The sequence below is a fragment of the Bubalus kerabau genome, chromosome 21 (genome assembly GCF_029407905.1).
Source record: "Bubalus kerabau isolate K-KA32 ecotype Philippines breed swamp buffalo chromosome 21, PCC_UOA_SB_1v2, whole genome shotgun sequence".
Lineage (NCBI taxonomy): Eukaryota > Metazoa > Chordata > Mammalia > Artiodactyla > Bovidae > Bubalus > Bubalus kerabau.
Window position 1 is genome coordinate 3550869 of NC_073644.1, and position 13346 is coordinate 3564214.

A 13346-nucleotide genomic window follows, 5' to 3' on the forward strand; every position below is an offset into this window, starting at 1 on the left:
TCCTTCTGCTGCACGTGCCCCTTTAGCTGCTGGGCAGCATGTGGGACCTTCGCTGCCTGGCCAAGGATAGAAACCCCGTCCCCGGCACTGGAAGGTAAATTCTTAACCACTGGGCCACCAGGTAAGTCCCTATCTAAAGAATTTTATAATGAATTTTATAAATTCTAAAGAATTTTTAGAATTTAAAATTCTAAAGAATTTTTTAATTTTAAATTTAAAATTTTAAATTCTAAAGAATTTTACAATATTTTTGCATTAGTTCGCACTCTATATATACATAGAATGTTCTGAAAATTTGGAGAGGCTATATTTTTGTTCTAATACTGTTTTTTATTACATTTAAAACCATAAATTTAACTAATACACCCCTCTGTATGTATAATTAGCACGTTTGTATTTCTTCCTTTTTCTCCAATTAATTCAACTAAGAAAAAGTGATATATAATCTACTAAATAGGATTGTAAGTTTGTGTAGCACGATTTCACAGCACTCTTGAAGCACCTACTTGTCCTGTGTTTTTCTTGGCTTCATCAGAGATTCCTCAAGAGCGAGGATTTCGGTTTCCGCAGCCCCGCTTCCAGAGCGCTCTAGATAGGAAACACCCATGACATTGCTCACAACTGACGGCGTCTTTCTTCTGTTTCTTGCTTCTACCAGCCCTGGCAGAAGTCTTCCTTCTCATCAGACAGGCCTATAGGTGCTTCTGACCCTTCTGAACACTTTACCTTTGGCCTGTGCTAGACTACGCCTTAGAATGTTGCCTCCGTGCAGAACCTCTGCCCAAACCATCTACCACCTGGCAGCTCTAACGGACAGATGGACCCAAGGGGGGGTCAGACCTCCGTGAGTCCGGTATCACCCAAGACAACGTTAAAAATCAGCCCAAACAGACCCCTTTCCTGGACGACGGAAGGATGCTAACAAAATCTTGGCGGAAGCGAGCAAGGGAGAAAAAGTGTGGGCGCCGAGGTGGGAATGGGGCGACCCGGGCGAGTCAACCGGGCTTCTTTCCCCGGCTCTTGATTTTGCGGACTGGAGTGAGCACCCACCCGGGAGCGGCGTCCTCGGGGGCGGGCCCGTGGGCGGGGCTCGGGGCGGGGACTGGCGGCGGCTTCTCCGGAGGCGGGCCGACGAGCCCTGGGTGGGGCGTCGGGTGAGTCTTCGGGACGGGGGGCGTGTCCTCCAGACTGAGAGGGTGGGTCCTCAGGGCGCGAGGCTGGGCCTTGAGGCTCGTGGGGCCAGTCCCCGGGACGTGAGCCGGGTTTTCTCGGCGCCGGGCCGGTCCTTGGGGAACCGGATTAGCGGCGGGTCTACGGGGCGCCGAGCGGGACGTGGGCCCTTGGGGCTCGTGGGGCGGGTCCTCTGGGCTCCGGGCGGGTCCTCGGGGGACGGGTGCTCTGGGCCCGGGGCGGGGACTGGCGGCGGGTATTCTGGGCGCTGGGCAGGGATTGGTGGCGGATCCTCCGGGCTCGGGGCGGGACGTGGGTTCTAGGGTATCGGGGGGCGGGTCCTTGGGGCGGCGCGCGCCGCCGTACCCCGCTCCTCCCGCGCGCGGCCCCTGGAGTGCCCAAGGCGCGCGGCCAGCCCTGCTCGGGCCGCTGCACTCGAGCTGCCCCGCGGCCGAGCGAGCGCGGGCAGGGGCCGGGGCCGGGGCCACGGCGGCGGGTGGCGCACCCAGGGTTCTTCTGCAGTCCCCATAGGGAAGAGCGAGGGCGAAGCCAAGGCTAAGCGGGGCCGGAACCATGAACCGGAGTTTCCACAAGTCTCAGACCCTGGGCTTCTACGACTGCAGCGCGGTGGAAGTCAAAAGCAAGGTGAGCCGGGGGCCGGCAGTCTGCGCAGCCCCCCTTCCCGCCCCACGAATGAATGGGCACCCCGAAGGGGACTGGGCGGCGCGAGAGGGGCCGGCGCCGACCACAACTTCGGAGCGCGGCGCGCGTCCGTGAGATGCGCCGGGGTCCCTCAGTCCTTCCCGCCCCTGCGCGCGCACAAAGCCCAGCAGCCCGGTAAGGTTCGGCTCGAGCCCCGGCGCTCAGAGGGCCGCGCGGCCGCCGGACCCTTCGCAAGAGTGGCTCTTTTGTTCCACAAGCCGGCGGCGATCCGGCGCACCGCGCGATGGAGGGGCGATGTTTCCGGGGCGACCCGGGGGCTGATCGGATTCGGGGCCCTGGAGGGGCCTTGGGGGCCCGGGCCGGGGGAGGGCCCTGGCTGCGCCGCCTCCTTCGCAGCGGAGGAGCCTCGGAACCGGCGAGGGGGAGACAGGCAGCGGGTCCTCGATCCCCGGACCGGACCCCCGGTCCCCAGCACGGCCCTGCGTACCAGCCCCTCAGCCTCCCGACGCGCCCCAGGCCCAGATTCCCCGGGCGCGCCGGACCGGCGGCCCCTCCCGCTGCCCGCGCCCCGGCCCAAGCGTGCCCGAACTTGCGGGTGGCTGTGCGCTTTGGATAATTGGCTGATAGGATCTGGCGCTTCTGCCCGTTGCGGGGGCGGCACCTTCGCGGCAGAAGCTTTTGTCTGCGAGGGTCTCAGGGGTGGACCTTGCCGCAGATGAAGAGCAGCAGTTGTTCAGGGTCCTGGAGGAGGGGGCCTCGGGCTTACTGCTGCCTGGGATCGGCTTTCGCCCTTTCTCGGCGCTCCCCGCGCCTGGCTTGGTCAGGCAAGGAGGAGAACCTGAGTGGTGGCAGAGGGGCCAGACCCGAGGGTGGGCTCTGACCTCCAAATCTGTGCACACTTGGTCGCCGGCGTGTGTGCCCTGGTTCGCTCTCTGGGAACACTAACCCGATGGCCCCTGTCTGGGCTGACCGTACCGATCAAGGTGGGGTCCTTTGGTGTAGGATTTCCAGGGCTTCCTCCGAGGATGGGGGTTCTCTGCAGGAATCCCACAGAATGAGTTGTGGGATTTCATCACATCTTGTTAGGCAGTCTATTTATGAACCTTCATTTCTAATTACCTCCAATGCTAATTCTGTGACCCTGGCCCAGCACTCATCTCTTTTTAGCCCCAGAACTCCCCACACCCCCAAATCAAAAGTGACCTCTGTGAGTTGTGTGGGGGGAAGAACCAACAAGCCTGAGTGGGAGCACCAAATAACTGACGTTTCTTCAACTCAGTGGGAATGTGGCTTCTTAGAACTCATTGTCCCCTGACAGTAGCCACTGAGCACCCATGGTGTTTCACTTTAACTCTTTATTTTGGGATCATCATAGATTAACAGGCAGTTGTGAGAAAGAACACAGAGACTTCCCACAGGTGCCATCTTGTATCACAGTGTCACATCCAGGGCCTTGCGGGGTTTTCAGGTCGCAGTTTGTCATGCGTGCATTCCTGAGGCCCAGCAGTCTCCACAAGGACCACTTCCGTCGCGAGGGGACCTCCTGGCAGCCTTTCACCCCTGCAAGGTGGCCGTGTGGTTCTAAGTGATGAACAGCACAGGCCGTTCACGAGTCTCACTGGCCGAATTCCCTGGGCTCCGCAGCCATGGTGGCAGGCAGCTGCCTGACCAGATGCAAGTCCGGAGGGCTAGCCCTGGAGGAAATGCCCTCACCAGCCTTTATTCTGCAGTCATGCACTCTGGACACTGAGGACCCCTGAGGCCTGAAGAGTAAGAGTCTGCCTTTGCCTCTCCCGGGGAACTGGGGGCCATGGGTGTTCTGGTGGCCCAGTGGGTTACCTCAGGCTGCCGCTCCTCCTTGACGCCCAGTGAAGAAGGAGGGCTGCCCCATGGCCCGAGCCTGGGTTCAAGTTCAGATGCAGTGACTGCTCCTCCAGGGGTGAGTGGCAGAGGGGGAAAGTTTTCGTTGAATTTGGGAACAGTCCTGGAGGGCCACACCAGGCTGGGCCCTGCTGGGCTGGCTGGTTACACACAACACCACCTCCCCAGGCCCTTTTGGATAGGCGGCTTGCCTTACTGTTTGTCCAGTGGGGCCACGTGGCTCCCCCTTCTGTACCACTCTCTCACCCACCCACAGGGTCCATCTCTGCAGGGAGCCTTATTCCAGCTGCTCTTGTCAAAATATGGGAGGCAAACCATTATGACAGTGATGTCTTTATCCAATCTAAATGGTTCACCATAACACCTGGGTTTGCTTGTGGAGAAAATCGTGCCAAAATCCAGCCAGTTCTACCACCCAACCTTGTGAGCTTTCAGGCAAGTCATTTAACTTTTCTGAGCCTTAGTCATTTCATCTGTACAATGGTCATTGAACCTATTCTGGTAGCCCGACAGGATCAAATGAGGCAATGAATGGGAAAGCACCTCTAAACTGCAGAGCACCCACAGTTATAAGAGCTAAGCACTGCAGATCAAGACTCTGTGGCATTTCAGGATATCAGGTCTGAAAATTACCTCTGATCCTCGCAGAATTGTTGGTGTTAGCCCTCTGCCACAGCTGGTCAATTCCCAAAGCCTTGAGACAGAGAAACTGTCTGGATCTGGTGGCTCTCCCCCATCAGATAGCCCCTAACTCTACCCAGCATTTCTCTCAAATACCTGTGATTTGTCTGTCCCTCTCCCAGCCGGCTGCATGCACTTCTGACTCCCCAGTTCTGGTAACGGGGCTGCCATTTCACATTCAATCTGACTTTTTCCTCTCTTCCCAGAAGACCTACAGTGGGAAGGGGCTATGCTGATGTCTGGGGAGAATGTCTCAGGCCAAGGGGAGCAGTCTTGGCCCTCCAGAGGGATAGCAGGAAGTCCAGTGCTGGGGATGAGTCTACAGGGCCCAAGTAGTTGGAGTTGACTGGCTGTGTGAGGGAAAGACAGAAGGCCACACAGGCCATTGTGAGCTCTGTAGTAGATTTCACTGTGTGACTGTCTCATCAGCCCCACCAGCATCTGCATATGCCTGAAAAGTCTAAAGGAACACAGCTTCCCCATCTCCGCAGTGTGCTCTACACTGCACCCCCCTCCTCCACCCCTGCCTGGAGACCCCTGCCTTAAGTGAGGTCCATGGTGTCCCAGCTTCCTTAGCAGGCAGCTCTCTTCCATCTTCTCCTTTGGCCTCTGGGGCCCTGGTTCTGTGGCTTCCCACACCTGAAGTGTTTTCTCCAAGAATCAGTGCTATCCTGACATTCCTCCTGCCAAGCCGCCTTTGCAGGCCGAGCATTCTCCATCCCATGCCCCTTCCCCACGTTTCTCTCGTTTTGTGGCCTTGGTACTGGTGACGGGGGCCCAGGGCTATATGACACAGCCGTGGCCTCTGGTGTCCCTTGTGTGGGGGGAGAATAACACTACTAAAGATTTTAATCCAGTTTGGGCTGCTTGGTTTAGATACTGAAAAGTGAAAGTCTCTCAGTCTGACTCTTAGCGACCCCATGGACTGAACAGTCCGTGGAATTCTCCAGGCCAGAATACTGGAGTGGACAGCCCTTCCCTTCTCCAGGGGATCTTCCCAACCCGGGGATCGAACCCAGATCTCCTGCATTGCAGGCAGATTCTTTACCAGCTGAGCCCCAAGAGAAGCCCAAGAATACTGGAGTGGGTAGCCTATCCCTTTTTCAGCATATCTTCCCAACCCAGGAATTGTACCAGAGTCTCCTGCATTGCAGGCAGATTCTTTAACCAACCAAGCTATCAGGGAAGCCCTACTGCTGGAAACTTTTCTGTATTCTAAACAAATACACTATCATTGTGGAAGATGTGGAAACCACAACAGGCACAAAGCAGAGGTAATTCTCACATTCCAAGCGTGGTCGCATGTCCTTCTGACCCTTTATGTGCATCTGTACATGCAGATGTCTTCGTTTGACAGAATCAGGGTCATATTTTATAGGTGTATTTTTCTGTAGCCTTCAGCGTTCCACTTTCAACTTAACAGTGAAGTGTTGTATTTTCTTATGTCATTAATAGTTTCAGAAGACATATTTTTGAAATGAATACATAGTATTCCATCTTATATGTGAACCATAATTAACCTAACCAATATCCTATTTGGGTTATTTTCCATTTTTTTAGAGTAAACAATGTTGTGAATAACAACTTTGCATTTAAATGTTTATATAAACAGTACATATAGAATGTATATCATATGAAGTATATAAAGCATGTCAGGGATTGGAGAAGGACATGGCAACCCACTCCAGTACTATTGCCTGGAAAATCCCATGGACAGAGGAGTCTGGTGGGCTACAGTCCATGGGGTCACAAAGAGTCGGACATTACTGAGCACACCAAGTTTATAAAGATGTTGATTCTCTTACTTCGCTGCAGGACTTTTATTATTTCTTTAGGACAGATTCTTAGAAATGAAATTACTAAGTGAAACATAGGCAAACTTTTAAGACTTTGAACACATATTGCTGAATTTTCTTCCAGAAATTCTCTTCTATAAACGTGTACACCCTGCTTCGTGTCTATCCCCTCCCTCCCTCTGGTATACCGTCCAGTACTGGGTATTTTCTTATTCTTTTCAAATTAGATAAGTGAAACACTACCCCACTGTTTTAATTTGTAGTCTTGGGTTATTGGTGAATGGAATATTCTGATATGTGTTAGATATCTCTGTGTCTATTTTTAGCTGCCATATTCTTTCCTGCATTCTTTTGTCAGTGATCTTATTTTTCACTGAGTTATGGACCTGCTCATACACGGGAGATTTTCCAATTGGTGCAGATGCTGCTAGGTGTCAGTGCACTCTGTGGTCCCAGATTTTGTCTCTGCCTGGCCATGCCCTTGCATCTGGGGGCTGGAGCAGGGGCCATGCCCTCCCCACGCGATGGCTGGGCACTTGCCTCCTGCGGGCCAGTTGAGAACCGCCTGACACGGTTTGACTCACCTCTATGTGCGGCTACACCCTTTTAAGATTCTGGTTTTGTTGTATCGTGCACGTCTGTGTTTAAACAGGTTTGGTGACTTGATTTGGGAAGTTGCGTCCAGAGGAGACTGTCATCAGAGACCCAGGTGGGGAGTGTCATCTGGTGGGCATGGATGGTGGTGCTGCCCACACCCTGTGAGCAGCAGAAAGCCCCTGTGGACCTTCCTGGGGGCACCCAGTTAGCAGAGGTTCCAGCCCTTTCCTGGGACTTGTGACATTTCAGATAGAGGGGTCTTCCAATTTTAGGGCAGGGAAGGCATGTCAGGGATTGGGAGGTGCAACCATTCAAGTTGCTTTGAGGAGTCAGAAGGTTAGGGTCAGGGTTAGGGTTAGGGCTACTGTTTGTGAATCAGCAGAAAGAGAGCAGCATCTTGCCCCTTTCTCACAGAGGGGCCTCCTGGACTTTTAGAGGCAAGCAAGGAGGGAGCCCGGAGTGACATCAGAGCATCGCTGAAACGGACCTCGGGGGCCAGGCAGCTGCAGCACGGTTAGAGTCCAATGGACTGCTTACCTGCTTACTGCTCCCTACCTCCTCTCGCAGGTTTCTCCTACTGTGATCCTGAGGAGCAACGAGAGGTGCCGTACACCTTCCAAGCCCCAGGACATACCCTGCAACCCTCCTGAGGCGCCCCTGAACACAGGGTCCAGGCTGGACACTGCCCTCTGTGAACAGGTTGCATCCAGAAGTATTTCTTTATACATATATATATATATATATATATATATATAGGCTTCCCAATTGGCACTAGTGGTAAAGAACCACCTGCCAGTTCCGGATACATCAGAGACGTGGGTTCGATCCCTGGGCTGGGAAGATCCTCTGGTGGAGGGCATGGCAACGCACTCCAGTATTCTTGCCTGGAGAATCCCATGGACAGAGGAACCTGGCAGGCTATAGTCCATAGGGTCGCAGAGAGTTGGACATCACTGAAGCAACTTAGTGTGTGTGTGTGTGTGTATATATATTATATATACATATATATAATATATATATGTTTTTTTTAATTTTCCTACACCAGGTGTTAGTTGCACTGTGAAAGATCTTTTAGTTATAATGTGTGGGATCTAGTTCCCTAATCAGGGATTGAACCCGGGCCCCCTCCATTGGAAGCATGGAGTCTTAGCCACTGGACCATGAGAGAAGTCCCAGAAGCATTAAAATAAGTTTAACCACATATATATATATTCATAAATACATTTTAGTTGCAAACAATAATTCATTACTCTCCGTCACAACCTTGCCAGATAGGTTCTATTATCACCCCCATTATACACTGAAAAGTCCAGGGGGGTCCACTCAGCTGGCCCAGGTCGGAGAACTCAGGCTGTTCGGCTCCAGACTCCAGTCTCTACCACACACTGTCTGTGGCCCTAGTGAAGGAGGGTTCCTGCCCCGCCTCCTCTGACAAGCCCTCAAGTCCAGTCCAGATACTGACAGAGGTATTCCCATGTAGAATGAAACAGACCCCTTGGGCTCTCTGGATCCGGAGTTTGGAATGGTTAGGCCTGGTGCTCTGAGGAAGGAAGTTCTATTTTGCTTCCATCCCTGAAGCAGGTTTTAGCTGTGTGGCCTCAAGGGAAGTACACTCTCCAGTAGGTATTCTTAAAAGTCTACCATCCACTCATGTATTCATTTACTGAGCACCTACTGTATGTGAGGCATGGGGTTCATGCTGGGGAACAAAGGTAACCAAGATAGCCACTATCCCCAGCTTTAAAGCAAATGGCCCAACGAAGGTCCAGTTGTGTGTGTAGGCAGTGGGTGGGCGTGGGGGTCCTTTATTCTGATGCCCGAAGTATCACCAGAGCCACAGGGTCACAGCTGGAGGCTGAGGTCTCCAATCCCCCTGCCGCCCGCCCGCACAGCAGCAGCAGTCGTGGTGCTCGGGCCTCCAGGAGCTGCTCTCAGCTTCTCTGGAACCAGCGGCAGCGGCACCTGCGCAGGCCGCTTGGAGCTGAGGCAGAGCGCCCTCTCCCCTCCGTGCTTCCCGGAGCAGCTGGGCTCCTCCGGTCTCCAGTTTTCCTCACCTGGGGACTCTAGTTCTCTCCCAGCCCTGCATTTCTCAGTAGTATGCTCCAAGGAAAGATTCAGTATCTGAAGTGACCAGCAGGGCTTTGCATGAAGTAGGTGCCCAGTAAATGTCACTCAAGTTAAATTCAGATGAGGAACAGGTTTTCCAGATAGCTACTAGTGCAGGAGACAGTGAAGAACAGGGGAGCCTGGCATGCTGCAGCCAACGGGGCCTCAAAGAGTCGGACACGACATAGAGACTGAACAACAATGGCTAGTTCAGCAGTGGTCTTTTAGGGTACTTTAGAAAGGAACTGCTTTTTGAGGAAGGTGACCAAAGCTGGATTCACTAATTGACTTAGCCCCAGGGCATCTCTGAGAGGGCTCAGGGGCCTTGTCCCCTCCCCACTAGTGCCATGGAGGGAAGGGAAAGAAGCGGTACAAAATGAGCTAAACAAAAAAGAGAAGCTTTGGAAATCCAAAGGAAGCTGATTTAAAAGTCCACATTGGGGGCTTCCTTGGTGACTCAGGTGGAAGAGAATCTGCCTGCCGATGCAGGAGACACAGGTTCGATCCTTGGTCCAGGGAGATCCCACAGGCCAGAGAAACTAAGCCCATGTGCCACAACTACCCATCCTGCACTGTAGAGCCTGGGAGCTGCAACCAGAGAAACCCCCGCAGTGAGCAGCCCGCATCCCACAACTAGAGAGTACCCCTGCTCACCACAACTAGAGAGAGCTCACGCAGAAATGAAGACCCAGCACAGCCAATTAAATAGATAAAATTATTATTTTTTTAAGTCCACGTTGATAGTGTCACCTAATTTCCTTAGTGTTAGACTCTAGGCTGACAGCTTCGGGGGCTCAGGGCACCTCCTCAGAGCCAGCCCCACACATCTCCCTATGCAGGGCTCATACCCCTTCCCTAGAGACGGCACCGGCCTCCCTGCCTCCTTCAGAGCTGCCCTGTTACCTACAGGACTGGGTGGGGCAGGACTGGGCACTCACTGTTACAGCTGGGGCATCAGCGACCTTTGAACCCTTTCCCCAGTCCCCTCATTCAGTTCTCCTCTGGTTCCTGGGCTCTGGGAGGTGTGTCCCACACCCCACCGTCCAGCTCTCCGACTTCCAAAGGCTGTGCTCCTCTGGGGCTCTGTGAAGATGCTTGTTGGCAGAGGAGACAAGGGAATGGCTTCTTTCACCATCCCAAGCCAGAGCATCTGCTGTATATTTTGGGGAAAGTGTGTAGCATTTTACTTGCTGCTGCCAAGTTGCTTCAGTTATGTCCAACTCTGTGCGACCCCATAGACGGGGGTCCATAGACGGCAGCCCACCAGGCTCCGCCATGCCTGGGATTCTCCAGGCAAGAACACTAGAGTGGGTTGCCATTTCCTTCTCCAATGCATGAAAGTGAAAATTGAAAGTGAAGTCACTCAGTCATGTCCGACTCTTAACTACCCCATGGACTGCAGCCTACCAGGCTCCTCCATCCATGGGATTTTTCAGGCAAGAATACTGGAGTGGGATGCCATTGCCTTCCCTGAATTTTACTTGAGGAAAGTAAAAAAAAAAAAAAAAAAATGCTGCTTAAAGAATTCAAAAACCACCTGGACCCTTCTGCACTGCTCATCCCTGTTAATTCTTCGTTTTTTTGGCCTCCCCGGGTCCACAGGCTGCCCTTGCACCTGATCCTCTCCTGCAGTTCAGTTCAGTTCAGTTCAGTCGCTCAGTTGTGTCTGACTCTTTGTGACCTCATGGACTGCAGCACCCCACACCTCCCTGTCCATCACCAACTCCCGGAGTCTACCCAAACCCATGTCCATTGGGTTGGTGATGCCTTCCAACCATCTCATCCTCTGTCATCCCCTTCTCGTCCTGCCCTCAATCTTTCCCAGCATCAGGGTCTTTTCAAATGAGTCAGCTCTTCACATCAGGTGCCCTTTAAAGTATTGGAGTTTCAGCATCAACATCAGTCCTTCCAATGAATACTCAAGACTGATCTCCTTTAGGATGAACTGGTTGGATCTCCTTGCAGTCCAAGGGACTGTCAACAGTCTTCTCCAACACCGCAGATCAAAAGCATCAATTCTTCAGTGCTCAGCTTTCTTTATAGTCTAACTCTCACATCCATACATGACTACTGGAAAAACCATAGCCTTGACTGGATGGACCTTTGTTGGCAAAGTAATATCTCTGCTTTTTAATATGCTGTCTAGGTTGGTCATAACTTTCCTTCCAAGGAGTAAGTGTCTTTTAATTTCATGGCTGCAGTCACCATCTGCAGTGATTTTGGAGCCCCCAGAAATAAAGTCAGCCACTGTTTCCACTGTTTCTCCATCTATTTGCCATGAAGTGATGGCTAATAGAGTTTTGCCAAGAGAACACACTGGTCATATCAAACACTCTCTTCCAACAACACAAGAGAAGACTCTACACATGGACATCACCAGATGGCCAACACCGAAATCAGATTGATTATATTCTTTGCAGCCAAAAATGGAGAAGCTCTATACAGTCAGCAAAAACAAGACTGGGAACTGACTGTGGCTCAGATCATGAACTCCTTGTTGCCAAATTCAGACTTAAATTGAGGAAAGTGGGGAAAACCACTAGACCATTCAGGCACGACCTAAATCAAATCCCTTATGATTATACAGTGGAAGTGAGAAATAGATTTAAGGGACTAGATCTGATAGACAGAGTGCCTGATGAACTATAGATGGAGGTTCGTGACATTGTACAGGAGACAGGAATCAAGACCATCCCCAGGAAAAAGATCCTCTCCTGCACTTGCCCAGAAAGCTCTGCCGTACCTTGAGGCTGAGACTGCTGCTTTTCAGGGACCTGTTCACATGTGACACCCGAGTCATTCCTGTGTGGAGTTCAGTGTGCGTGACAGTGTGTGTGTGTGTGTGTGTGTGTGTGAGTGGCTCAGTCATGTCCAACTCTTTGCAACCGTATGGACTGTAGCTCACTCACCAGGCTCCTCTGTCCATGGGATTCTCCAGGCAAGATACTGGAGTGGGTAGCCATTTCCTTCACCAGGGGGTCTTCCTAACCCAAGGATCAAACCCCAGTCTCCTATTTTGCAGATGGATTCTTTACCATCTGAGCCACCAGGGAAGCTGTGCATGACAGTAAAACACACTAATCTCAGGCGTGCAATCTGATGAAATTTTACATGTTTGCACACCTGGTGAGCACTGTGCACATCACAGTAAGTGTGCAACATTCCAGCGTTTGAGAAGGTCCCTCCATGTCAGCACCCACCCCCAGCGTAACCACTGTCAGGGTTCTGTCACCAGGGTGAGCATGCTGGTGCTCAGATTCAATGTCACAGTGCACTCTGCGTCCAGAGGGTCCATCCATGTTGTGTGCGTCCGGAGATCGGTTTTTTTTAATGGATTCAGAGTATTCCTTATGCATCTGTCTGTATGGATGGAGATTCAGGGACCCAAAGCCTCCTTTTGGGCTCCTCTTCAACACACTCTTGGATTCCACTAGCGGTTCTCGATGCTGCTGTGAGCTGGCTGGGCGTAGCCCTGGTCAGCCTCCTCCCAGCCCAGTGTGCTGCCCCGGAGCCCTGTACAGACCCCAGCCCTGGCCTTGAGTGGACCGGGGTGGAGCAGCTGCTGCCGGAGGTCTGAGGGTTCAGGAGTTCCTGAAGGCCTTGAACCATGGCTTATTAATTACTTGTCGATTACTAAATCAAAACAAATCAGGGATTTGTTTACCAAGTTGAAAGGCTTTCCTAGCCCTTCCTCTAATTCTGCACTTTGACTCACAGCTTTCATGCCGTCCTGTGCGTTCCGTTACCCGCTGCAGCCCTCCTGGGGGGCTGAGACACCAGGTGAACAGGGTCGGGCCTGATGGTGCTCAGTGGGTCCAGGACAGCACGTGCCACAGTGTCTTCGATGGAGGTGAACAGCTGTCCTTTTGAAAGTTGTCTTTCACGTGTGGAATGAAGACCCCACAGCAGCCTTGACGGTGGTGGGCTGTGGGGCCACGCGCTTCAGGTGGCCTTCACCTGGGGTTTGCCTGTGTCTTCCTGCAGCTTCCCACTCGCACACCTGAGGGTGTTGGTGAGTCACATCCTTTGCCTTTGGGAATTTCTGTGTTCCTCCTAAAAGTCCTGCCTAGTGATTGGGTATGTTTATTTTCCACTTCATCACGTCAGTTTGTCTGTCGAAAGCTGGACTGTGTGTCCATCAGTATGCAGAGCTTATCTCTCTGCACCTTTGCTTCCGAGACAGGACGCGGGGGACTGATGCACAGGCCCAGAAAGCCCCCTCAGATGGCCTCTCCTGGGAGGTGTGCTGTTGTGCTTGGGCCCTGGGTAAGGGCCATGGAAGAAAACCACGCAGGCCACTAAAGCTGTCGTCTTTACATGCTGTGCTAGAGAAACTGGGAGACTAAAGTACTGTTCGCATCCTGTTTTCTGTGGCTCGGGGGCCTGAGCCACTGGCTCCCCGCCCACACGTCATGACCTTGCTTCCCTCGCTGGTCTGGAATAATAACGGGG

The 13346-nt window shown here is 52.6% G+C and overlaps 1 protein-coding gene across 1 annotated transcript in view; it reads left to right on the forward strand.

Moving 5' to 3' along the window:
- Window positions 1-1359: 1359 nt before the first annotated feature.
- PARD6G (par-6 family cell polarity regulator gamma) overlaps window positions 1360-13346 on the forward strand; it is a 78262-nt gene continuing 66275 nt past the window's right edge. The window contains exon 1 of the mRNA XM_055559201.1: window positions 1360-1815. Coding sequence (XP_055415176.1) covers window positions 1744-1815 — 72 coding nt within the window. The 5' untranslated portion in view covers window positions 1360-1743. The remainder of the gene's footprint in view (window positions 1816-13346) is intronic.